The following is a 23,804-nucleotide window of genomic DNA, read 5'->3' on the forward strand; positions in this document are numbered from 1 at the left end:
TAATTTGATGGACCAGACATATATGTATGAGTACTTTAGGACTGATATTAGCACAGTTTGAATCTATGTACTAATTATCTTAGGTAATCAAACAGATGTTGATGGTAACAGCAATCAAAAGTACATATACATTCCAGGTGCTTTAAAGTAATCCTGTCCCCTCCCCAGTCCCCTTTTCCCCCTAGGAAGGTTGGAAAACCTGTTCTGCATGCTTTCTAAAGCATCGATTCAAGTAATTAAATATATAAGTATATATATTTAGCTGATGTTGATCAATAGTTGTATCTTAAATGTTTTAAAAGATCATATAATCCGGGACATTTGGGGTTGGGGGTGGGTGCGTGATAGGCTTTGCCTTTGTGAACAGACCTTTTGAGCAATTACAATTACCCCAGTCCCGTTGGAAGCTCTTCTTTAGTTCCAGGTGAATAACAACTAACACGCAGCTGGAGTCAGTCTGTACCATTATTTCAAGTCAAGGGATTGTCTTCTTTCAGAGTCAGAGAATATTCAGCAGAGCACATTGCAAGAGAGAGGCTTATCCCTCCTAAGTCTGCTTGTCCTGGGAGGGCCCATTGGCAGGGCTCTGTCTTACTGGGAGGAGGTCATAATGACCAGGAATATGGCTGTTCTTAGGTAGGTCGTATGGATTCTGGATATAGCTGGAGTTATGACCGCGGCCTTCTTGGACCACACTGACTGTGGGTTCTAAGGAATATAGTGAAAAATGAGTTCAGAGAACAGATTAGCTTTGGTTGCCTTGTTGTGGGGAAGAGTTCTATTTAACTGGGTGGGGAGAGAAGCCAAGGATTTATAAATCTGTGGTAAACATGAGGGTTAGGACTGAGGCTTGCTAAAAAGATGGAAAACCTGAGGGAGTGTGCTGTCAGAATCCCAAGCTCTGGTCAAAATCAAGAGATTTAAAATCTCCTCGAGGTAGAGATCTTATCATTGAGCCCAGGGACAGGTTAAACTAGGAGAAGGTAGAAGAGGGTGATTTAGAAACTTGCAAATATCTGTCTGATTGTTTTCTTTTTTAAACTGGAATTTGTATCAACAGTCAGTTGAAGTGTATGTGTGTGTACCCACTCCCCACCCCGAGTACTTCTGCTTCATACTAGTCCTGGTGTTTTTTTAAAGCAGAGTTGGCACAAGAATTTGATTTCCTGCATGAGAGAGGAGGGCAGTTGTGGAAAAGACAGTTCACCTTGGATTCCTTAAAAAGCAACCAAAGAAGGGTGTGTTTTCAAGACAGGGTGAGTGGAGAGGGCTTGTTTTTACTTCAGATGCTGCACTGTTGCCCTGATTTCACTAAGTTACTTATTTGAGACACCTACCAACTTCATATATATTTTTATTAGATGTCGACAAGGATGGCACATCTGTGTACGGAGACCCCCTGTGCACAGGCGACTTCATTTCTACATAGCTGCTTTCTGGAAGTTTGCAGGTGAGGATGGGTGGGTCCTTAATTGTGGCGTAAGGGTTTTCACTGCTATTCAAGGAGCAAGTGCTAGAACTGCACACGGATTCTTTCATGTAATCTGCAAGGCAAGAGAGATTTCTTAGGACAAGCAAGGACATAAGATTTAAGTACCAGAAGCAGACTGCACTTGAATTCATGTGTCTTCAGGATCCTGGAACTGTAAAAGCCTATGATAATCTAAGATTTACTTATTAAATATGTTGAAGAGTCTTTTCCTTGGTAGGCAGAGTTCTTTTTCTAAAGAAACTTATGTTTTTGGAGAGAGAGGAACATTTTTGTTTTTAGTAGTCAGGTATAGCATTAGAAAGGGATTAATTCAACATATTTATAATATGCTTTCACATCTGTTATTTAATTTTTACAAAATCCTGCAAGGATAGTTGGTTACATTTTATAGGATGGAGGCCCAGAGAAATGAAGTAACTTGGCTAAGGTCACACAGCTCATAAATGCCAGTGCCAAGACTTAAATCCATGCCTTGTGACTCCTTGGCCTGTGTGTTTTCTGTGATATCATTCTTCTTGATGACTAAGAAGCTTAGGTTCTGAAGAAGTAGGTGTGTCTGTGTGTTTTGGCACAGGTGTCGGCAGTATGGTAACCTTTAGGCAGCAAACTCTGGTGGCATCCCTGCTCTCCAGAAGCTCGTGATCAGAGGTGAGGCAGACTGAAGTGTAGTAAAGGTGTAAAAAGCACCTTGGTCTCAAGCTGGCCTTTGGAAAGTTCCTGTTTTCTAGCAAGTCTGCAGTGTGTCTCTGGAGTCACTTACCCAGCTCTCATGAATGCTAACTGAAACCTGTTTTAGCAGGACCCTTCTCTGATACTAGGAGAACGCATTCTTCTTCTCCTATTGCCTTTCAGGTGCATCATCCCCAAGACTTCAGGGTATGTTAGGGTACAAAAGGATGCAAATTAGTTTGCAAATATGAAGCAAGGTAACTAGTTCCACTGGAGGAAGAAAGTTCTCTTTGTGACTGGGAGACATGGGAGGAAAGGGGAGCCCTTCCTTCAACCTCTGTGCCATTCCCCTTTTGGAGAAGATCACTGCTTCCTGTAGATTTTCCCAAATGAGGCAGGACTTGCCTGCAAAAAGCAGTAGACTCTGTAATCTGGCAGCTCTGCCTGTCATCCATCTGTGAGCCTTTGCTAGCCAGGGGCTCTGGAAACAAGCACTGGGCTAGGTAGGCAAAAGTGATCTAAGTGGCCTCTGAGTTTCTATTAGTGGTAGCAGATGGCAAAATTCTTGGATGATCTTTCACTAGAACCACCATGAATTCTACTTTTGGCTGCTGTTTGTCTGTCTATCCTTTCTCCCTCCAACTTGGGAGATTGATGGAAATGTAAAAAAGTGAAAGCGATGATGTAACTCAAGGGGTGACTAGATGTACCTTGGTCCACTGAGAGCAGAACACTCCACATGGCTGAAGTAGTTGAGATGTGTGCCACCACAAGTACTCTTTTCTCCCATAACAGGTAACTGTTGGGTGGGGTTGCTTTTCTGTTAGTGTAGGGTTTTTTTTTTTTTTTTTTTTGAGGAAGATTAGCCCTGAGCTAACTGCTGCCAGTCCTCCTCTTTTGGCTGAGGAAAACTGGCCCTGAGCCCACATCCATGCCAATCTTCCTCTGCTTTATATGCGGGACGCCTTCCGCAGCATGGCCTGCCAAGTGGTGCCATATCTGCACCCAGGATCTAGACCGGCGAACCCCGGGCTGCCGAAGTGGAACATGCACACTTAACCAGTGTGCCACTGGGTTGGCCCCAGTGTAGGGTTTTTGATGTTTGTTTTAGCAGGTAACATTTCCTCAAACTTGTACAAAAGTACATCGATCCATTAGCTCCTTCAAGTGTTCACAACACCCTGTGGTGTAGGTAGAGCAAAAATTATTGTCCCCCCCCCCCCACCCCTGCTGCCCTTTTTCACTTAGGAGGAAATTGAGGCTTAGAGTGGGGAAGTGGCTTTCTCAGAGTTACACTGCTCATCAGTAGCAGAGCAAGCTTTAGAACCAGGCTCAGGGCATTTTCTATCACAACGTAGCCCACAAGTGGAGGGGGATGTTGGTCTTGGTCCCATCTTAGATTGTGGCCTCTTTCTAGCATAGAAGCCTAGAGAGAAGGAGAGAACATTCTTGCTAGACAGTGAACAGTCCCAGCCAGCCCCAGCAAGGATTAAAGGGATGCTGGGTTGGCCCAGCTGCTGGTGAGGCTCACATGGGAAAAGGTGGCTGTGGGTCCTGGACCATGACCTGCCCCAAGCCGCATACATGCCTCTACCGAGTACTTTGTTTCTCATTACAAGGGAGCGGAGGAAAGTCCAGGAACCCTAGCATGGCCCATTGGTCCCACTTTGGGTTCTCGGAACTCGCCAGTATGACTCAGAGCTGCTTGTTTGGAAGCTGACGACTAGTATTGCTTAAAGAAGGACTGTCTCCTGAGTGGAAAGTCCTCACACCTCTCTCCTCCTTCCCACCCAGACACATCCTTTTACTTTGATTGGCAGCTGCCTCAGCTGCATGTTTTCTAAAACTTGAGGAATAGCAATAGCTCACTTTGTGTGGCACGTTCAGCCAGTCTTCACTCAGGTTAGGTCATCTGAAACTTGTAACATCTGTGAAGGGGGCTGGGCAGGAAGGACTATTGTTACTACTTTAGAAATGAGGAAGCTGAAGTTCAAAGTTTGCCTAATGTTATAAGCAGTTAGGACTCAACGCCCGTCTTCTCTGATTCCCAGTCAAGGTGTTTTCCCCTTACATCTTGTTACCTGTGCTCCTGTTCTGTGTCTCTAAATGCACATTATGTCTGCAACAGCTTCACCTTACCCTTAACAAGGAAAACCCTTCATCTATGAGGCCAAACCCTGCTGAGAGAAAGGCCAAGCTCTAAGCTTTCTGTGGATGTCCCATGACTGATTCAGTTATGGCAGTGGGAGAGCCTTGAAGCTCCAGCTCCATGCCTAAAAGAGCCTCAGTCAGCCAAGAGTGCCCCCCTTCTGATTTCCACCAGAAAAGTCAGGGCTGCTTTCAAGGTTTGGGGAATAAATTGGCTGCTCTGCAGCAGGGGATGCACCTAAATGGACAAAAGAGAAGTTGGGGGAGGGGGAGGGGATTAGTCTCTGGGAGAAGCTCTATCTTCCATAAAAGGGCCAGAGGTAAAGATAAAGGATGGAGAAGTGTGTATGTGTGTGTGTGTGTAGATGGTGAGGGGAGACTGTTGAATTATGGAATAATCTGGATTCTATTTCTGGGAACTGGAGGTTGGGGAAGGGCAAGGCGTGCTGGAAAACCCTACTTAAGGAAGCTCCTCTTTTCTCCAGTTGAGTCATCTACCTGCCCGGCCTGAGGGAGGGCGGGGTAAGGGGAAGAATAACTAGCTTCTCTAAGACACTTCCTCATCCTTTTGCAGCCCCACCCCCACGCCAGTCCTTACACTTCAGGGCATTTTGCAAAGAAAGGGGAAGCTTCAACGTAGGCTACCGAAGCTGTAGGTGTCACTCCTCCAAGGCCTATAATTAGTATCAGTACTAAAGGCTTAGCCCTATAATGCCCTGGCATTTGCTCTCATCTAGTTCCTACCTCCCCAAAATCACAAACAGTCATTTACTATTAGAGGCAGAAGGGGCCTCTGAAGTGAGCTAAACATCTTCATTTGATAAAGGAAGCAGCAAATCCAGAGAGGGGAAATGACTCTCCAAGGCCACCTTGTGAGTGAGATCTGAACTTACCCAGGCTTTTAGATTCATATTAACATCTAGTTAAGGCCAGTATTTCACTGTTGGGGAAAACCTAGGCACTAAACATCCATCTCTTGCATCTTAGCCTACTACTATTAGAAGGCCACACTGCCTTTTCTCTTTCTGGCCCTAGTTAGCATCCTTCTGATTGAGAGACACGGATATAGGGAGAAGAGTGGAGATCTCAGGGTCAGAAGGAGAACCACACCAGCTGAAAAAAGTTTTCAGGATGTCAGTGGGGTCCTAACTGCCTTGGAACCCAAGCTGACTGCAAGGAGAGATGTGGCAGTTAGGTTACCAAGGAACATACAGGTGGGGAAAATGGCAGCAACAGTGGGATCCAGGATTTTAGGATCATAAAGATGATGGAAAGCAGTGGGGAGGATTTCTTTAGAGGACTTTGAAAAGCTTGACAGACAAGGAATTGAACATGAGGCAGTTTTTTTGCAGAATCCTTGTGCTGAGGGGGAGAAGGGGAAGGGGAGATGAAAAGTGTTTAGAAAAAAGTTAATGAGATTAGCACAGCAGTGTGACTGGTCTCATGCAACCTCCAGGATGACAGTGAATGGAGGTCTTCAGTAAGTAACGGGAAAGGGAGCATTGGCCGAATTGATGACTTTTAGAATGTCTGAGCTGGAAGGGGCCTTGGAGATGGTGCTACTACAACCCCATCCTTCTAGTAGGGGAAGAAACTAAGATGCAGCAAACAACTCTATGACCTAGTTGGTGTCACATAGCAAGAACTAGGACTAGGACCCAAATCCTTTAACCCCCAGGCCAGGGCTCTTTCCCATTGAGTTCGAAGAACACTTCGATTCTTTACTCTTAGCAGTTCTGATTTGGTTTGGCCCAGTAGTTTTAGGAAATAATTTCATTCCTGGTACAAACTCGTTTATTGAATGTTTATTTGGGAGTTCAGTCAGTTAGTGGGGTTTATTCCATGTCTTTGATAAGTATTTCTGTAGAGTTCTGAACTGTGACGTTCTGTTTTCCTCATTTTGAATTCTCTTGTTCTGATGTGCTGGTTCCCGACACCTGCGGTATATTTGCCTATACGGTCTTCTTTTCTCTCTAGAGGATGATTACATCCAGAGTGGTGAAACTAAATCTGGCTGCTAGCCTGCTAAGGCCTTCCCCGCACTCAGAGGCTCAGATATATGATCCCACAAAACAGGAATGAATGACGCTGAGGCAGAGACATTGTTCTCCTTAGGTTTGTTTTACATTTATGGTTGCAAGTCTGAAAGTAGCTCCCCTAATCACAGTGGGCAGCTGTAGGACAACAAAGTGCATAGGAAAGTTGTATGCTCACTTACTGAGCTGTCTGGGCCTGTCTGAGCTTATTCACACTTGAGTCATGCACATTCTCACCTGGAAAGGCCCTTAGAAATCTTTCTGCCCGATCCCCATGCCTCTTTGAGAAAGAAACTGAGGTCCCAAATCACAGTGACAAAACAGTAGAGCTGTCTTTTCTGTTTTTAGCCTCACCTACCGTAATGATGCTTGCCTTTATTTGGATGGTTTAAGTCAAAACTCAGAAAATTGCCAGAATGATACTCCCAAGGGAATAGTGTCCTTTGGCTGGCCAGGAGCCTCGGGCTGACCTCCTGTCCTCAGATCGTCCTCTTGGGCACTGTACATCCTCACACACACTAGCGGAGACTTGCCCTTCCTGCTCTCTTGCTCAGAACACAATACTCACCACCACAACCCACCTCTAGCTCACTTTACTTCTGTTTGCCGCCCCACTAAAGGCTAGCTCTCCTTGGTTAGGAAATGGTTGTGTCTTAGGTATTATCTAAGGTTAAGTCTGAAGGACCAGAACAGTAATCTGAGAAATCTGGGTTAGTCTAGACCAGTGGTTTCTAAGTGTTAGTTGGTGATAAGCTGCATAAGGATACCCTGAGGTACTCAGCACAAATGCATCAGGGTACTCATCACAAATGCATCAGGGTACTCATCACAAATGTAGATTCCAGGGCCCAACTCTAGATCTACAGCAGAGGCGTGAGTAGATGGGGTGTGAACATCTGTATTTTTAGCAAGGTTTCCAGGTGATTCTGGTGCACTGCTAGATTTAGGATATCCTTTGGGACCTTTGCTGTCGTATCTTTTTCAGTTTGGCTGAGACTTAAATAGACCTCAGAGACAAAAGGACAGCCCTGTTACATTAGTACAACCCTTTACAATATGCAAAAACACTTCCCATCTGTGATTTTATTGGATACTCATGATAACCTTGTTAGATAACAGGACAGGTGGTAGACAATAGGACAACCTTGCCGATCAAGAAGGTGGGCCTTGGAGAGGTCACAGTTAATAAGTGATATAGTTCCAAAGCTGCCTGTTTGACTGTCATTTAAACCTAGGGCCTAAGCCCAGGGGCGAGACCTGGCCTTTCATCTTTGGCTTCACCTGTAGTCCTCCTAGAAGGAGGAGGACTTGCAGTTCCCGTATGTTAGGGATTAGTCCTGGCTTCCCTGCTCTCGGGGGCAGAGATCTGTTGAGGGAGGAGTGCTGTACACTGTTAACACTGGTGTCATTTTCAGTCCTTGTGCCCCAGAAAGCCAGCACGTGCAGGGTGACATTCGTCGCCAGCGCAACAACAATAGGCCTCTGGGGCAGGTAGATTGACTTTATTTCGGATTTTATAATCAATTTAACTCATACTAATTGGTTGGATAATGACGTTCTACATTTCTGAAGACATTTAGTTGGCATCTATAAAAAACCCACAAGTGTTTGCTGAGCAGGTGCAACTGAAATTGAAAGATGAATTCATTATTATTATGATTGCTCCTCCTGGGCAGCAGCCCCAGGTCCTGTGGTCTGTTAGCTTTTTGGGGGGTGGGGGAAGAGATGCGCAGTTCCTCTCTGGTAGAATTCCTGGCCATTTCAGATCTGCACTCTTTATCTTGCTAAGCCCTTTCTAATGGGACGGCAGGATTGGATACTCTACCTTTGAAGCCTTTGTCCATAATGTATGTGTTTTGACGTCTATCCATTCCACAAGCACCTGCATAAAAATAGTATAAGGAAAGACAGATATGCGGGTGAGTAAGGTTACTTAGACTGCATGTGTTGTTGCTTTGGGGTTTTTTTTGCTTGGTTTTTTTTTCTTTCTCCCCTACCCTGATAATAGTCTTTTAGTGCTAGAAAATTATTCTGGGTTTAATCTACTCTAAATCATTTTGACCACACAGGAATTCTTAAAAGGCTCATACGCATTAACAGTGAGCTACAGCACCCCCTGGCATATTCAGCACTCCTCCTCTTTAACCTTCACTCTGAGGGGAATGTTTGAGGGGAATGCCTTCCAGGAGGTGATCAAAGTCGGTTCTTATGCCATCCGCAGTCATTGTAGGTGAAGTTCCAGGCTCCAAAAGTATAGGATAAGGAATGAATCCGAAGCACTTCTTAGCCTGGGGGAAGGATGGGTAACATTCCAAATCCTAGTTCTGTTGGATTTTGGAATGGGCTTGAAGACCGTTTCTCACCTCTCAGCTCTGGGTCTGCCTCTTTGCTCCTGGATCTGAAGCTTGACTGAGGGGACCCAGAGAGGGAGTGGACAGGTGGTGAGGTTCTTGATTAGTCATCTTGACAAGATGTACAGTCACTCCCATCTACAGTCAGCTCTCTCCGTTACCCATTCTTTTGGGTGGACCATTTGCACATAATTGAGAGTTGTCTTTGAAAAGTATTACCAGTGTTTTTCAATCCCAAGAATTGTTCTCCCTTTTGGCTGTCATAGTTTATGCTAGGCTGCCACAGTGCACAGTCCTGAGCCCCAGCCATAGGCAGGACATAAAGCTTCAGGGAACAAGCTCAGGCTCTTTGCTGCTGGGGATCCCAGAAAAGAAATTGTCTGACATTTTTAGGTTGAGACAGTAATGACTCTGGCTCAGAGTCAAAGTCATTCTTTTTTTTCCCCAGCTTTTAACTGAGGACACAACACTGGGCAAGGCATGCAGGAGTGTGTACTAAAATACAGTTTTGCTCCACTTGACTCTCCCCAGTTTCTGACACCGAAGAGCAGCCCATTGCTATTTAGATGCCTCCCGTACCTTCTCCACATAGAGTTCCCAAGTTGAATCTGCAGGAGTCTACTCCTGTCCGCCTGCCTTCCCCACAGTACTGAGTGACAGGGCAGAATCAGGTCTCAAGTTCGCTATTCTCCTATCGGTATCTGTGCCCTTCAGAAACATGACTTCAACAATCTGTGTCTCTGGCATCAGTTCAGCACTTTATACCAGACAACGGCTTCCTTTGCCCTTCCTGAGGGAGGGAGCCTGGGCTGTTAACTTTTTCCCATTTTATATAACAGAAAACAAGGCCCAAAGAGAGGGAGTGACTTGCCTGAGACCACGCAAGTGAGAAGTTGAGTTGCAACTAGAGCCCAGATCTCCCCAAGTATTCTCTCCCATTGGCCACCAGCCTGCCTGAGTGTGAGCAAAAAAGGACAGCATGTGGTGGCCCTGGCTACACTGGTTGAAGAGTGAGATCTCAAAGTAGGGAGAAATCTGGACTGAGCCCAGAGATGATCCCATGTGGAACGAGATACAGGGTGGTGGTAGTGTATGTGTGTGTGGTTGTATTTGGTGAGGTTATTGAATGTCCTAGACACTGCCCAGGGGACCCATAGCCAAGAGCATAGCCTCTTGGGTACAGGCTTAGGGTCTTTGCAGCCCATGCCTGCTCAGCCAGCAGATGAATTCAGAACCTTTGTTTTTCTTAGTGCTGCTGGACCCAGGGACCTACATTTCCCTTGAACTTGAGAAACTCAGGCCCAGGTTGTCCAGTGTGCTAAGGCCCTGCCTTAGAGGGGCCACTTTGTAGGGAGGCCACATTCTCTGTTCATTCATTGCTCTCACTCCTGTGGGCACTCCTCACTCCTACCTCTGTAACTCCTACTCATATCCTCCCATGGCAGGGCTGACTTTGCAAGTCTCCTTTTTGCATCTTTCCCAAGCCACCAGGTTTGAGTCTAATACATGAGCACAGAGGATGTTGGTGACACATCTTGCCCCAACCTCTCCAGAGCCCTGCTCAACAACCCTACCCTATGATCTGAGAGAGCTTGCCTGCCACTGGTGGGTCTGGGGGACACTGGGCTTTTTGGCCAAAGAGCCAACTCTCTGTCATCCACACCCACAGGGCCCAGAGAACCCCAAAGCTGTCACCATCCCCAAGTCATCTCTCAATCGTTTGGGGTTGTATTTTGTGGCCCGCACAGAGTGCAGTTATCTTGTTCCCCTTCACCTAATACCAGTCATAGTTTGTTCACATCCACTGACTATGATGGGAGCAGAAGGGGTGATGGGGGATGCAGACCGGTTTCTTTCTTTAGATAAGGGATTGGGCTTGTAGACTACTCATGTCAGGAGGGAGGGGACTCAATGGGGACAGTTCTGAGGCCAGTGGGGGTGGTCAAGGGGCAGGAATCGGGTGTAGGGCAGGTGCTGGGTCTGGATTGGTATGAGAGCCTCAGGGACCTGGGGGATTGAGGGTAGGGCTGGGGGTCTAACCTGGTGAGTGTGGCTCAGCGGGGCGGCTGAGGTGTCTAAGTTCAATGTAGAAGTCCTCGGGCGGGTATCTGGCCTCCAGGGCACTGATCTGGAAATGGGAGTCTAGTGAGAGGAATGACAGGGAGGAGCCATTATTCCCAGGGCCCTGGTACGGCAGGGGAGGAGGACATGAGGGTCAGGGTGGGACAGGCTGGAAGGAATTAGGGCCTCTCTATAGTGTCCAAAGGGGTTTGGGGCCAGCAGGGCCAGGGGGATTTGCTAGAGCTGAGGCCACCCGCCCTGCTTCCCCTCATTCCCCACCCCCACCCCCACTCCTATAGGAACTGGTGCCCACAAGGCATTGGGGCAGAGAGGAGGAACCCTTGAAAGGGGCACCTTGGTAGGGCCTGGGTCAGGCAGGGATCCCATTCCCAGATGGTGAGTACATCTTTTGCCTCTTTCTGCAATCCCCACATCGGCCCCTAGCTGTCTCCCTTGTGGTCCCTGAGTCATAGCCATCCTCTCCCTATCGTCTCTATAGGAATAAAGGGGGTCCTGGGCCTCATTTGCTTATGAGAGCTGAAATGGGACTTGGGCTTCCTCCCCAGACCCCTTCTCCCTGTGGGAAACCATGCTCAGGATTCATCTACTAACCCTCTTGTTTGGAGCTGGGACAGGGCCCCTCTCAACGTGGAAGGAGAACAGGGTGGGACATGATGGCAGGGAACCAGACTCAAACCACTACTGACCTAACACGTTCACATAGCTGTAGGGGGTCCAGCCTGCTGTGTCTCTGTCAAGGGACTTGTTACTGAGCTGTTTGGAGAGTTAGGAGAGCCAGTTAATACCACCTAATACCGAGGTGCCCCTGCCCAGCCTTCACTTTGCCTTGTTCTCCCACCCCTGTGACGATCCTGACTCACTTAGGTCCTAGGTTGTTGAGGGAAAGGGACAGCTAGGTGTTCAGGACAGGCCACCATGGGGTGGCTGAGGCCAGTGGGAGCAAAACATACCCCTGTCTAAGCTGTCTGACTGAAGTTGTAGGGTTCCCAGGCCCCTGGGGCAGAGCCTCCTGAGAGCCAAGAAGTGGCCTGAGCCAAGCTGGCCCTGACAGGGAAAACAGGTCAGCTGGTGGGGCTAAGCTCCAGGAGAGGGGGCTCTGGTTGTGTCTCAGCTGCACAGCCATCTCCAGTACGGAGGGAGGTGCTGAGGCTGTCTGCAACATCACTGTCACCTCTGCCACCTGGCCTGAGCTGAGTGTGAATCTTACTTTCGTGTGACCAAGGGGAAGCTTCAGGATAGGGTGTCCCTATCTATCCTCCTGCATTCTCACAGCCTTCATAAGAGGCAAGGATGGTTGTCCTCATTTCACAGCTAGGGACCTGAGTCCTGCCTGTGGGCCTTCAGTGGCAAAGCTGGGTCTAGAACTCAGGTCTCAGCATTCAGACCCATGTCCTTTCCATGTCATCACAGCTGCTTGCCTCTGCTACACATGCCCTATCTCCCAGGCTGAGGGGTCCTTGGGTTAAGTGAGCCAGAGGGTGACCAAGTGGGCAGCTCTGCAGTAACTCTGACCCTTAACGAAAGAGGGTGAGACCAAGAATGACATGGCCACAGGGGGCCTTTGCCTCTCCTTGTCATCCTTTGCCTCTAACCTGCTGCAGCCTTGATAATGTGGTTCTAGTTAATCAAGGGCCTACTGGGAAGATCCTTTCCCTCAGCCTCCAGCTCCTCAGACAAGCCTAAAGCTGAAGATGGGAATAAGGGTCTGAACTGAGGAGATATACAGAAAGAGTGGCTAAAGCTACAGGGGTGCTGTCTACGGGGCTGATGGGCACAGACTTTGCATATGGGCCTCAAGGCATCCTGTATGCAGCACTCCCGTTTCATAGGAAATCTGAGGCTGAAAGCCCCTGAAGAGAACAATCAGGGGGGCTATGTTTCATATATATGAAACAACAGTGGTTGCCCTTGGGGCTGTATAGTGTGTTATTATTGTTAGGGGGTTCGGGCTACGCTGCCACCAGGTCTGTGGGCTGGTGGACATTGTCCATGGGGCAGATGGAGAAAGGATTACCAGAGCTCTAGGGCAGAGGCCTGGAGGATGAAAACTGCTCCTATCCATGTTCCTCACTCAGGATGGATATTACATCCCTAATGGTCCTGCTATATTGTGTGTGTGTGTGCATGCATGCACGCGCACATACTTAGGTAGGTGTCAGGAGGTGTGCAGCATGAACTTGTCAGACCTTGTGGTCCTTGAGGCTGTTCTTCATTTCTGAACCTCTCACTCTGCCCAGTATGGGTCCTGGCACTCTACACATGTGTTCTGAGACAACCTTGCCCAAGGGCCTGTAAGAGGACATCTTGCCATTAGCCAGGGTTATGCTGTGAAGGAAGGCTCACAGGACTCACTATCAACAAGAACCCTGGCTATGGATGATGTGTGGGTTCCATGTCCCTTGTGTTGGTTCTGGGGTTTTTTTGTTTTTGTTTTTTTTTTGAGGAAGATTAGCCCTGAGCTAACTACTGCCAATCCTCCTCTTTTTGTTTAGGAAGACTGGCCCTGAGCTAACATCCGTGCCCATCTTCCTCTACTTTATATGTGGGACGCCTACCACAGCATTGCTTTTGCCAAGCGGTGCCATGTCTGCACCCAGGATCCGAACCGGTGAACCCCGGGCCGGCCCCGTTGGTTCTGATTGTAACAGATACTTGTGAGTATGTATTGATGACGTGGTATGTCCAGATACAAAGATATCAGGTGGTTACCTAAGTTAATAGTGGTTACTCTATAATACGCTGGTTGCACTCATGGTGTTGGCAACGTACTGCAGTGCTTGGTGGTAGGTGGTGTAGTGTTTTGATTACATGTTAATAACATGGCAAAAGTGGCTACATGGTGTGCATGATTATGTGTGACAAGGATACACGGGATTATGACTTGGTACCAGTTGGTTACACACAGGGTGTGGGGGTATATGTTATATTAAGTGATGCTGAGGTTGGTTACCAGCATTTGTTGGCTCAATGTAATCTGCTGGCTCCCAGTTACCTGGTTTACCAAGTGTTTACACGTCCCATGGATCACAGGGCTGCATTTAATGCATTGGTAGTTGGTTCCACACGCACCCTCCAGGTGGGGGGGTGCAGTTCCTTCTTGGGCAGAGGTGAGGGCTGAATGGGAGGACAGTGGATGGGGGCTGGGGAGTCAGGGGCCCGGTACCTTGGTGGGGCTGTTCCTGTCCAGAGTGCTGGCCTGGCTGGTGGCAGGCCCCCCGCACGCCAGTGCGTGGTAGCTGGAATTGGAAAAGCACTGGGCATGGCTGCTACTTTGAGATAAATCTGGGAAGAGAACAAGGTGCCACATACCATCAAACTCCTGCTCCTGGCATGAGACTCCCCAATACTAACGTTTGGGCTGGGCAGCCTTGAGAGTGCTCTGCAGAGGGACAGCCAAGTCCCCCATCCCCCAAGCTTCCTGGCATCCACAGCCCCCACAGAAATCTGCAGAGCCTGCTTTGCCCTTCCCTCTCGGTGGCCCTCCCTCAGGATACAGGTTGCCAGTGTGGAGGGTGGCACCAGCAGCTGGAGCATGGATGAGGAGTGTTGGCTTTGACAGCCTCAGATGTCCCTGTGCTGACTCTCCTTTGCCTCCCCTCAGGGGCAGATCCCAGTAGTGAGGCTATAAAGCGAACCCCACACCTCTTGGCCCCAGTCCTGCCCTCCTGTGGATTCTAGGATTTGTTCTCCACAAAGTTGGGGGAATTCCAGTGGAATGACATGGAAAAACATGGCCCAGCTTGCTCATTATAGTCATAGAAGAAAATCCCCAAATCTTCTCTGTGGACTTGAGATTTCATCAGCAGATATCTTTGGCTGAAACCCAGCAGGGCATGCGGGCCAGGAACTCTGAAGGCGGGGTCTGCCCCTGGGCCACCTCTGTCTATCTTGTAGCACTCAGCATGGAGCTGGGCACACAGTAGGCAACACTTAGTTGGGAGTGGGCTGACATGATCTCGGTTTTTAAGCACAAGGAGCAGGAGGCTGCAGGTCAGCCATGAGCTATGGAGCCAGCTGGAGAGAGCTGTCATCCTGGTGCTCAGACAGACCCAGCCTCTTGTGGCCCAGGGCTATGGGCAGTTTCAGAGCATTTTGGCCTCTTGTGTTTAAATATGAAGCAAAAAGCCTTTCTTATTCCTAAGGCAGCAGTCCAGGGTTCAAGGGAGAGGAAAGATCCAGCCCAACAGCCCTACCCCACTGCAGTCAGACTTACAGATAGAATGCCCACAGGAGTTGTTAGCACATTTCTGACAGACTGGGTTCCAGCAGGCTGGGCCAGAGGGACATTGCCCAAACTTTCAGACTCCCCCAAGTCAAGTACCATCCCCTTCCACTGTACCTATAGGGCTCTTCTAATCTGGGAAGTGGGAGGGAGGGTTGCTCTGAGGCCTTCATGAAGGAAGCAATAATGGAACGGGGCCTGGACACTGGGCTTCAAGGCCAGTTTCCTGAGGTGGCACAGGCATCAGGCTGGGGAAAGGTTCCCCTGGCGAGTTTAGGACAGTTCTGCTTAGTGTGAGTGCTCCTATGGCCGACGCCTGGTGAGAAGGCTGGGAAGCTGTGGGGAAGTGGAGGACGCTCCTAATCCTAGGCACCCAGAGCTGGGGGCCCAGGAAACAACACCCCTGTGGAAGCCCATCTACCTTTCCCAAGTAGGCTTCTGCTCCCCACCCCCACTGTCTCTCTAGCGGAGTCTTGAGCATCCAGCCCCGGTTACCAACTCTGCATGACCACCCACCTTCAACAATAGCCCCGGCTGTCCCCAAGGATACTGTGTGGCTCTGCCTGTGTTGTGTGTGTGTGGAGGGGGAGAAGGGGGATGCTGGGGGCAGAGCCCTTACCTGAGAGGGAGTAGTCGGTGCTGGTCATCCTCATGGCAGGTGTGTAGGAGACTCGGGGAGCCAGGTCACGGCCCTTCTCTTTCTGCCGCCTGCGGCGCCAGGCGAACAGGCCCAGAAGCACCACAATGAGGAACAACAGGAGGACGATGCCTGTGACAGCACCCACCGAGTGCCGCTCTGCACCCAGCGCTGGGCTGATCTTGGTGTAGGGATTCAGCTCCTCCATCATAAGGGCAGCTGCAGGTGGAGGGAAGGCCTGAGCCTGGGGCAGGCCTGCTTCTCTTCAGATCTCCTCGGCCCGGGGCCTAGAAGCCTCTATCATTAGGAGCCTGGGTTCTGGTTTTGGCCCTATCCTTCAATCCCTGTGTGATCCCAACCCTCACTGTGCCTGTTTCTTCAACTGCCTGAAGGGGACGGAGTCCCGGAGTCATGACCAGAACAAATGCAATCGTGGATGGGAAACAAAATGATAACGAATGTTCATTGAGTATTTTACCCTATTCTAAAAATGCAATACAGATATTAACTCGTTTGATCTTCCCAGCAGCCCTGTGAAATAGGAATTATGTAATTATTTCCCTTTCACAGATGAAGAAACTGAGTCACCAAAAGTTTAGGTAACTTGCCCAAGATCACACAACCAGTAATTGGTAGTCAGGTCTCTCAAAGTGTCTGAAAAAGACTGGACTCAGCCTCTGTCTCTCTTACCAGCTGTGTAACTCAGTCCTCAGTTTGCTCATTTGTAATCTGGGGACAGTAATCCCACCCTCCCCAGGAGACTGTGAGCACCATATGGCAAGGAAAGCTGTGAGCACTGTGCCAGTGTGCCCAGAATTACTGCCCACAAAACTCCTCTCGATGATATATGTGTGAGCCAACCCCCTCCGAGCTGATGCTCAGCCCAGGGGGACATCCTGCTGGTCTGGCAGCTTCTAGGCCCCTCCTGGGCTGTGAGCAGTGGGCTGAACAGAGCCAGCCAACATCACCAGGGAGGTAAATGTGCTGCATGATCCTGCTCAATGACATATCATCAGAATGCAATGGAAATGTCTTTTGGCCCCTTTTCTGTAATATGGATAATTGAGAGCACACACTGATCCTCCATCTCCTACAACCACCACCAATATAATACCTTACACATGTGTGCAGCACTTTACAAAGGGTTTTTATGCATACAAAACCCTTTATCAAGGTCTCACTTATGTGCCGGGCAGTGTGCTGAGTCCTTTACTCACATTATGTCAACTTGGTTCTCAGAACTGCACTATGGGGTGTTGTCTGACTGTAGAGCTGGGGCCAAGGTTGAGCCCCTTTGGGGTCCTTGGCCCTCAGCACAACCTTGTGATGTGGTGGAAGACAAGGATTAATCTTCTCTTTCCACTTTGCATGTGGATTAACAGGCCCAGCAAAAGGAAATGACCTGCCCAAGGATACCTAGCAGGGAATGGCAGAACCAGGATTTGGCAGATCTTCTGTCCGGTGGTCTCTCCACAGCACTAGCTTGTGCTTACCCTCGCTTGGCTCACAGGAAGCTTGCCAAGATGAGCATGGGGAAGCCGTGACCGAGAGGCTGCCTGCTCCATCTGCCTCTCCAGCGCCTGGAGCCTCGACCTCTGTAGCCCACCCAACTCCCACTCTGCCCCCAAACGTGCATAAAGGAAAGTCACAAAGCATCCTTATGAAATCCAGTTGTCCCTGTTGGAATCTTCCCTGGAGCCCGCCTCCATGGGGCCCTTTCGACAGCCCCCTGCCCCGGGGCTGCCACCTATTACCTTGGTCACACCTGATTCCTTTGAATCCAGAGCTGCAATAACAGGTGCCGGTGACGTGGTCACAGGTGGCATTGTTCATGCACTCACATAGCTGCTGACACCCATAGCCAAAGGTTCCTGGGGCACATCCTGTGCAGCACGAAGAGTTGGGGTAGACAGTGAGATGCACCCGCTCTCCACCCCTCGCCCCCATATGTGGACAGCTGTGAGAGCCAGTTCGGTCTCTCTGAATGAATCCTATTTCCCTGTAGCTCCTGAGGTGTGTTGGTTTGATACCTGGGGTAGAGAGAGCACCTACCCCTGCTTTGTCCTTACTTGACGCATATTTACACAGCATCCTCTGTGTGCCAGGCCCTGAGCTGAGTGCCATAAGGGCTTCAGAGAAGAATCAAACAAGATCTGCCTCCCTCTTTACTCCCTCAGGCCTCTGCTCTACCTCAGCATCCCCCATTGCCACCCCAACTGGAAGAAGAAACTCTTCAAACACCCATGTCCTTGGGAGTTGCTCCAAAAGTCAAGGGAGCAGGGGGTGCAGAGCCCTGAATGGGTGGGCCTTGAAATGGGGGGAGGCTTTCCCTGCAGGAGGCTGAGGCCTGGCACTGACACCTAGGGTCAGGGGTTGGGACAGCTTACTCTGCTCGCAGTGTCGCCCCGTGAAGCCAGTGCGGCAGGTACACTTGCCGCTGATGTGGTCACAGCTGGCGCCATTCTGACACTGGCACACGCGCCCACAGTCCTTCCCGTAAAACGCTGCTGGGCAGCCTGGAGAAACAGGGTGGGGGCAACTGCAGAGGTGCAGCTGGGACCAAACCTGTCTTCTGCTGCCTCTTTGGGCATCGGGTGAGGACTAGCAAGACTGCAGCTGAGCCATCTCCCCGCTCTGAACCCTCATGCTGAGGGGGTTGGTGTTGGCGGGGGAGTCCTTTGGACAAAGCTGCCCTGGAACCAGAGGCTGGGCTGGCGTCTCCTTACTGTGCAATCAAAGCTCACTCTTCCCCACTCTGGGCCTCACTAGCTAAGGAAGAGTCTGGTCTTGATTGCTGGGGTACCTTATAGCCGTGACCTTCCAGGAATTTGGGCCCTGAATCCAGCTAGGCCCCCCAGTCCTTTAGTGGGGAGCTTCTGGCCCTGGGGCCCGCCTCCTCCTTCCCTCCGTTGAGGCCAGACGATGCCTATGGCAGCCAGCAGGCTGCAGCATGAGATTCCGAATAGCTGGGAGGTGGAGCTTACGCTGTGTGCAGAAGAGTCCAGTCCAGCCAGGGGTGCAGTGGCAGGCTCCATCCTCAGCGCTGCAGCTCGCCCCGTTGTGGCAGCTGCATGTGTGGAAGCAGGCAGGGCCCCAGAACCCAGATGGGCAAGCTGGAGGTGGGTGGGATGCAGAGGGTGAGGGCAAGGCAGAGAGGGGCAGACAGAAAGGGAGGGAGAGGAAGGGGGAGTCAGAGCCAAGTTGCCAGGATGCACCCCGGTGGCACTTCCTGGCTTTCAGGGGGCTTAACACACTGTTCACAGATTTCCTTCACTCACCTCTTGGCTCAGTCACCCAAGATTCCCATTAAGCTCAGCATCTCTGCCCACTCCCAGCCCTGAGGGCTCCTGAACCTTCCCTCTTGGCACTGTGATTTGGAGAGTGTGGGTGTGTGATAAACTGTAAACATTGTGGTTTAAGGTGTGAATACTGTGTGTGCTAGCTTCCCATGAGGATGGGGACTTTCCCAGAGCAGGGACTCTCTTATTTCGGCTGGTGAGTGCCCTGACTATGGCATCTGTGTGTCCTCCATCAGAATGAAAATTCCCTCAGGCCAGGTCATCTAACTGGGACCTCCTTAGGCGTACGGACTGGTCCTCACCCATGAGCTCCACGGGGCAGAGAATGGGTCTGTTACCTCTGCATCAGATTGGGTACACCTTAAATGAACAACCCCTGCAATACCCTGTCCAGGCTTATGATGCCCAGGACATCATTCACATGGGCCACCCAGAGGACACCCTCGCCCCTTTGAGGTGACTGCTCTGGCCTCACCTCACTTCCCCACTCCCAAACTCCAGCATGTCAGTCCCTGCCCCTCTACTTCCCCATCTAAATTTAGGGGCTACTCCTTGCTCAGGTGCTAATGGAGTATTAATTCTCAGTATTAATAGTACTATCAACAAAGTCAATACCTTTAACACCAGCAGTTAATAATGCCAGTGATCAGTCCTAATAATTCATCATGTTAGCTATACAGCTAAATGGGACCCAGGTGGACATTTCTATCTACAGGAAATTTCAGCTGTGGGAGGTGGAGGTGCCAGGGACAGAGTTTCTGGGCAAGGAGGGCCTAACCCTGGGTGGGGGACATTCCCAAGGGGCAGCTTACCCTGTGAGCAGTCCTTGCCAATCCATCCGGGGAAACACTGGCAGGAGCCATCGATGGGGCTGCAGGTCCCATTGTTGGCACAGGAGCACAGCTGGGCACAGTCCTGCCCAAAGTGTCCTCCAGCACACACTGTGGGCACAGGACAGCCTGGCACCTGCCCTCCCACCTGTACTCCTCAGACCACCACCCATAGCTGCACACCTAAGAGTTCCCGGACCACAGCCATGACCACCCTAGGGTCACAGATCTGGGTGGGAACTGCCCATCTCAGTACCCCCAACACCCCTCTCCATTTGCACATAAATGAGTTCCCCTCTTGTGCCCACAGCTGCATTTCTGGAGAGGCTCTATTAATGATACCCTTTGATAGAGGAAGAGACTGAGGCTCATAGGGGTAGATCACTCCACTTAGGTCTCACGAACAGAAGTGGTAGACTGGGAATCCCACTTCTGCACTCTCAGTCCACTGCTCCCTGCCCTGCTCCACAGCCTTCTGCCTTCCATTACCACGCTTTTGCCAGCATCACTGATCCCACAGCCACAAGGGCAGAGAATGTTTATAGCTGGAAGGAGAGGGACAAATGCAGGGTAGCAGGTCTGTCTGCAGAGAAACTGTTGGAGGACTATTCCTGAATGTCTATCCTTGTCCATCTATTTCCTCTGTCTCTCCGAATCCAACCTGTTCCTCAAGCCTCAGCTCAGCCCCCTCCTCAGGAGAGCCCTCCTCAGTCCACAAGGTGCTCTCTTCCACTGGGTTCCCATGGCATTTGCACTTTGAGTCACTTGTAGGATTTTGGTCCCAGTCCCTCCTGAAGGAGTCACTCCTTGGTCCCTGGAGGAAGGCCTGGTTCCCTTAGCCAGACTTCAAGCTCCTTTAGGACTAGGTCTGAGTGTTAACTGACTAGCTACCTCTCACTGCCCCTGCAGTTCATCCTCCACCTGCTTCCTACAGCTGGAGCACTCCAAAGCACAGCTGTCTTCATGGCACTCCTGTGCCTGCCCGGATAGCCTCAAGTGGCTGCCCATTGCCTCACAATGAAATCTGGATCCTAGAGATCAGCACTTAACCTGCCTCACTCAGACCCATCAGTCACTGGACCACACACCACCTTCCAAATACATGCCTTGTATTTCCTCCTCTATGCCTTCACTCCAGCTGTTCCCTTCCAAAATTTCCCTGACCCTCATGTCCAGCTGTGGAAATCCTACTCTGCCTATAAGACTCAACTGCCACGTCCCCCATGATCCCTCTCTAGTAGACTGCTACTCCTTCAATATCAAGTCTCTTCTTCCTTAGAAGTAGAATCTCGAGTTTTAGCTGGGCTTATGGCCACCTGGAATTTCCTGGAATTTCTTGGGCTCCTGTACAGCTGGGTGTGGCCACGTGACTACGTTCTGGCCAATGGTAAGTGGAAATGCATGACTTTATTTGCCCATTCCTCCTTGTTGAGGGATAATGTAGATTATAGATAAGAACTGTGGACAAAATGACTGGCGCTCAAGCAGCTATCTTTTATCAGAGGTGGAAGCCATATGCTGAGGATGGCAGAATAACGAGAGAGAAGGAGCCTGGGTCCCTGACATCTTTGTACGCTACCCTGCCATTCCCCAATGGCCTACTTCTGGATCTTTTCTTTTTAATGTGTGAGGGGGAAATAATGCTTGTCATTTTCAAGCTAGTTTTTTGGTGTTTTTATGTCACTTATAGCTGAACTTAATCCTAACTGATTCATCCCTCTTCTTTGTCCTGGGGGGTCTGTGTCCCTGTTTGAGCTTCCAGAACCCTCTGTTAGTTTCTTCCCTGGTCTTCTGTTACTATGACTTGTGAACCTGTTTTCAGGCCAGGCCTGTGTCCCGCCTATGTCTGTGTCCCCTACAATGCCTGGAAAAACCACACGGACTCAAGGCATGGTGGCTGAATGTATGGAAATAAACTGGCTGCCCTTTCCTCCCACTTCACTCCCAAGTTCTGCTGGAAAGGCTGAGCTCAGAATTGTCCCCTAGACTATAGGCTTTGTGAGGACAGGGAACTTGGCTCTCTTGTTCTTTGTTGTCTGAGTGCCCAGCACAGTGCCTGAGTATAGCGAACACTCAGGAATTGTTCCAAAATGGTGAAAACACGCCACAGGAGCAGTGACCTTCCAGTGGGTTCTTCTGGGATCAGTGACTTCTGTCCTTTCAAGCTCCTCTCTGTTCACCTTGCCCCCCTCAAAGCCCAGTTCTAGCCAGCCCAAGCTCCTCAAAGAAGGCTTCCTTGCATCTGTTATGGGGGAGGAATTCCTTGAATCTCTGAGGCCCTCAGTTGGCCGAGCCACATGCAGCATCATGGGAAAATGTTGATTTGTGAAGTTCCCCTTCCCCGGGGCCCAGGTCTCTCAAACCTTGGGCTGGTACCCTCTCCTTTATGCCACACTGCCTCATATTGCCAGTCCTTCCCCAACCAGATTGTGGGCACCTGGTGCCTAGCATCCCGTGTCCTCTCTGTGCCTCTCCTGGACATGATTAGCGGTTGGGACAATACGGAAGGCAACATGGTGTACCAGGATCTCCAGTCCAAAGGCTTGGGTTTGGGCCCTAGTTTTATTTATGTATTCAACAAACACTTCTGTGGAGCTTATATGCACCGGATACTGTTCAAAGTGCATTACAAATATTCGTTCAATTAACCTTGTAACACTCTCAATATTATATACATTCGTTATTACTCTCTATTATTAACTCTACTTTACAAATGAGGAAGCTGAGGGACTGAGAGGTTAAGTAGCTTGCCCAAGGTCACACAGCTAGAATGTTCTGCCACTTACTGGCTAAGTACCTTTGAGCAAACCACATCACCCCTCTTAGTCTCTGTTTCCTCATCTTTGAAATGGGGATGATAACTCTCACCCACTGGCTGCAGGCCATGGTTAACAGCTATGAGCAGGCTGGCTGATTTGGGGCCCTACATGTCCTCTGGCAAAAACCTTAGCTCCTTCCAGGTCCACTGCCAGGAGGATGACATGCATCTCACCTGTTTGCAACTTGAGCTTCCTGAAAAGCATGTAGCCCGGCCTCCTCTTCCCTGCTACTGGGAGGTGCTTGCTTTGGGGAACTCATCCCCAGTCCTGGCCCTCTGTGGGAAGTGGGGTGCCAGAGCTGCTCCACCTACCCCCACCCCCAGCTCTGAGCTTCTCTAACAAGACAGTCTTATCTTTGAAGTCTTTCTCACATATACAAGGCTGACAAATTCACCCACGGAACTGCTAATGTGATCAGTCTAATACATTAATTGGTCGACTTCTTGGCTGAATGAAGAGAGGCAAAGAGGGGCGGTGGAGAGAAGGGGGGCTGGTGAAAAGAAAACATCTGGTTATATTTAATCTATGTTTAATGATTCTGCATAAGCAGTGTCTGTAATTTGTAACTCTCTGGAAAACCGGTCATTAGAAAGTGTCAGTTCAATTTTTTACAAGGTTTGAGACTTAACCAGGGCAGTTGCCATTAATAGCAAACTCTATTAGATCTATATGTGGAAAATACTCATTAGGCCAGCGGGCGATAAATCAGACATTGCAAGATCTGAGAGTTACTCCTCGGGCGGCTTAGGTCCCAATTTAGACCCGGCCTATCTGTATTGACGGCTGAGTCTCCGATGTTTAATAAGTAAACCTCGATGTGTCAGATTATGATTAAACTGTCCTAGGAGGGCTGCAAGCAAATGAAACTGTCACATATGTTTCCCTGGGGCCCAAACTTCTCATGACCTCAAAGCATCATGGAGTAAACTTTCTGCTCATACATATTAACGGCCCATACACTTACAAAAATAGCCCAGCTCAGTGATTCTTCATCAAAAGAATCGGTTCCCCTGGGAGGTAGTGAGCTCTCAACGGAAGTATTTAAACAGAGGCCAGATGAGATTCTTGCACAGATGACCTTGAAGTTGCTTTTAGCTCTAAGTTTACCTTGGTCTAAGATCCCTTTGCTTCTTATAGGTTAGAATGCAAATTCTGCAACCTTGTTTTCAAAGCTGTCCTGAAGGCTCCAGACCACCTTCTCAGTCCGCTTTTGCATCCC

General features: G+C 49.6%; 1 protein-coding gene and 1 long non-coding RNA gene across 2 annotated transcripts in view; one reads left to right on the forward strand and one right to left on the reverse strand.

Moving 5' to 3' along the window:
- Positions 1 to 345: 345 nt before the first annotated feature.
- LOC124235748 (uncharacterized) lies at positions 346 to 17,142 on the forward strand. The gene is made up of 4 exons (XR_006887560.1): positions 346 to 1,256; positions 1,362 to 1,450; positions 13,271 to 13,432; positions 17,020 to 17,142. It is a non-coding gene; the product is annotated as an uncharacterized LOC124235748 (long non-coding RNA).
- The window catches only part of MEGF11 (multiple EGF like domains 11), a 325,951-nt gene continuing 310,193 nt past the window's right edge, over positions 8,047 to 23,804 (reverse strand). The window contains exons 16-24 of the mRNA XM_046654139.1: positions 19,749 to 19,877; positions 18,622 to 18,750; positions 18,025 to 18,153; positions 17,392 to 17,520; positions 15,620 to 15,856; positions 13,942 to 14,060; positions 11,465 to 11,531; positions 10,737 to 10,838; positions 8,047 to 8,227 (exon numbers count right to left, since the gene is read on the reverse strand). Of these exons, the coding sequence (XP_046510095.1) occupies positions 8,130 to 8,227; positions 10,737 to 10,838; positions 11,465 to 11,531; positions 13,942 to 14,060; positions 15,620 to 15,856; positions 17,392 to 17,520; positions 18,025 to 18,153; positions 18,622 to 18,750; positions 19,749 to 19,877 (1,139 nt within the window). The 3' untranslated portion in view covers positions 8,047 to 8,129. The remainder of the gene's footprint in view (positions 8,228 to 10,736; positions 10,839 to 11,464; positions 11,532 to 13,941; positions 14,061 to 15,619; positions 15,857 to 17,391; positions 17,521 to 18,024; positions 18,154 to 18,621; positions 18,751 to 19,748; positions 19,878 to 23,804) is intronic.

Source organism: Equus quagga, chromosome 2 (assembly GCF_021613505.1).
Source record: "Equus quagga isolate Etosha38 chromosome 2, UCLA_HA_Equagga_1.0, whole genome shotgun sequence".
In the NCBI taxonomy this organism is placed as follows: domain Eukaryota; kingdom Metazoa; phylum Chordata; class Mammalia; order Perissodactyla; family Equidae; genus Equus; species Equus quagga.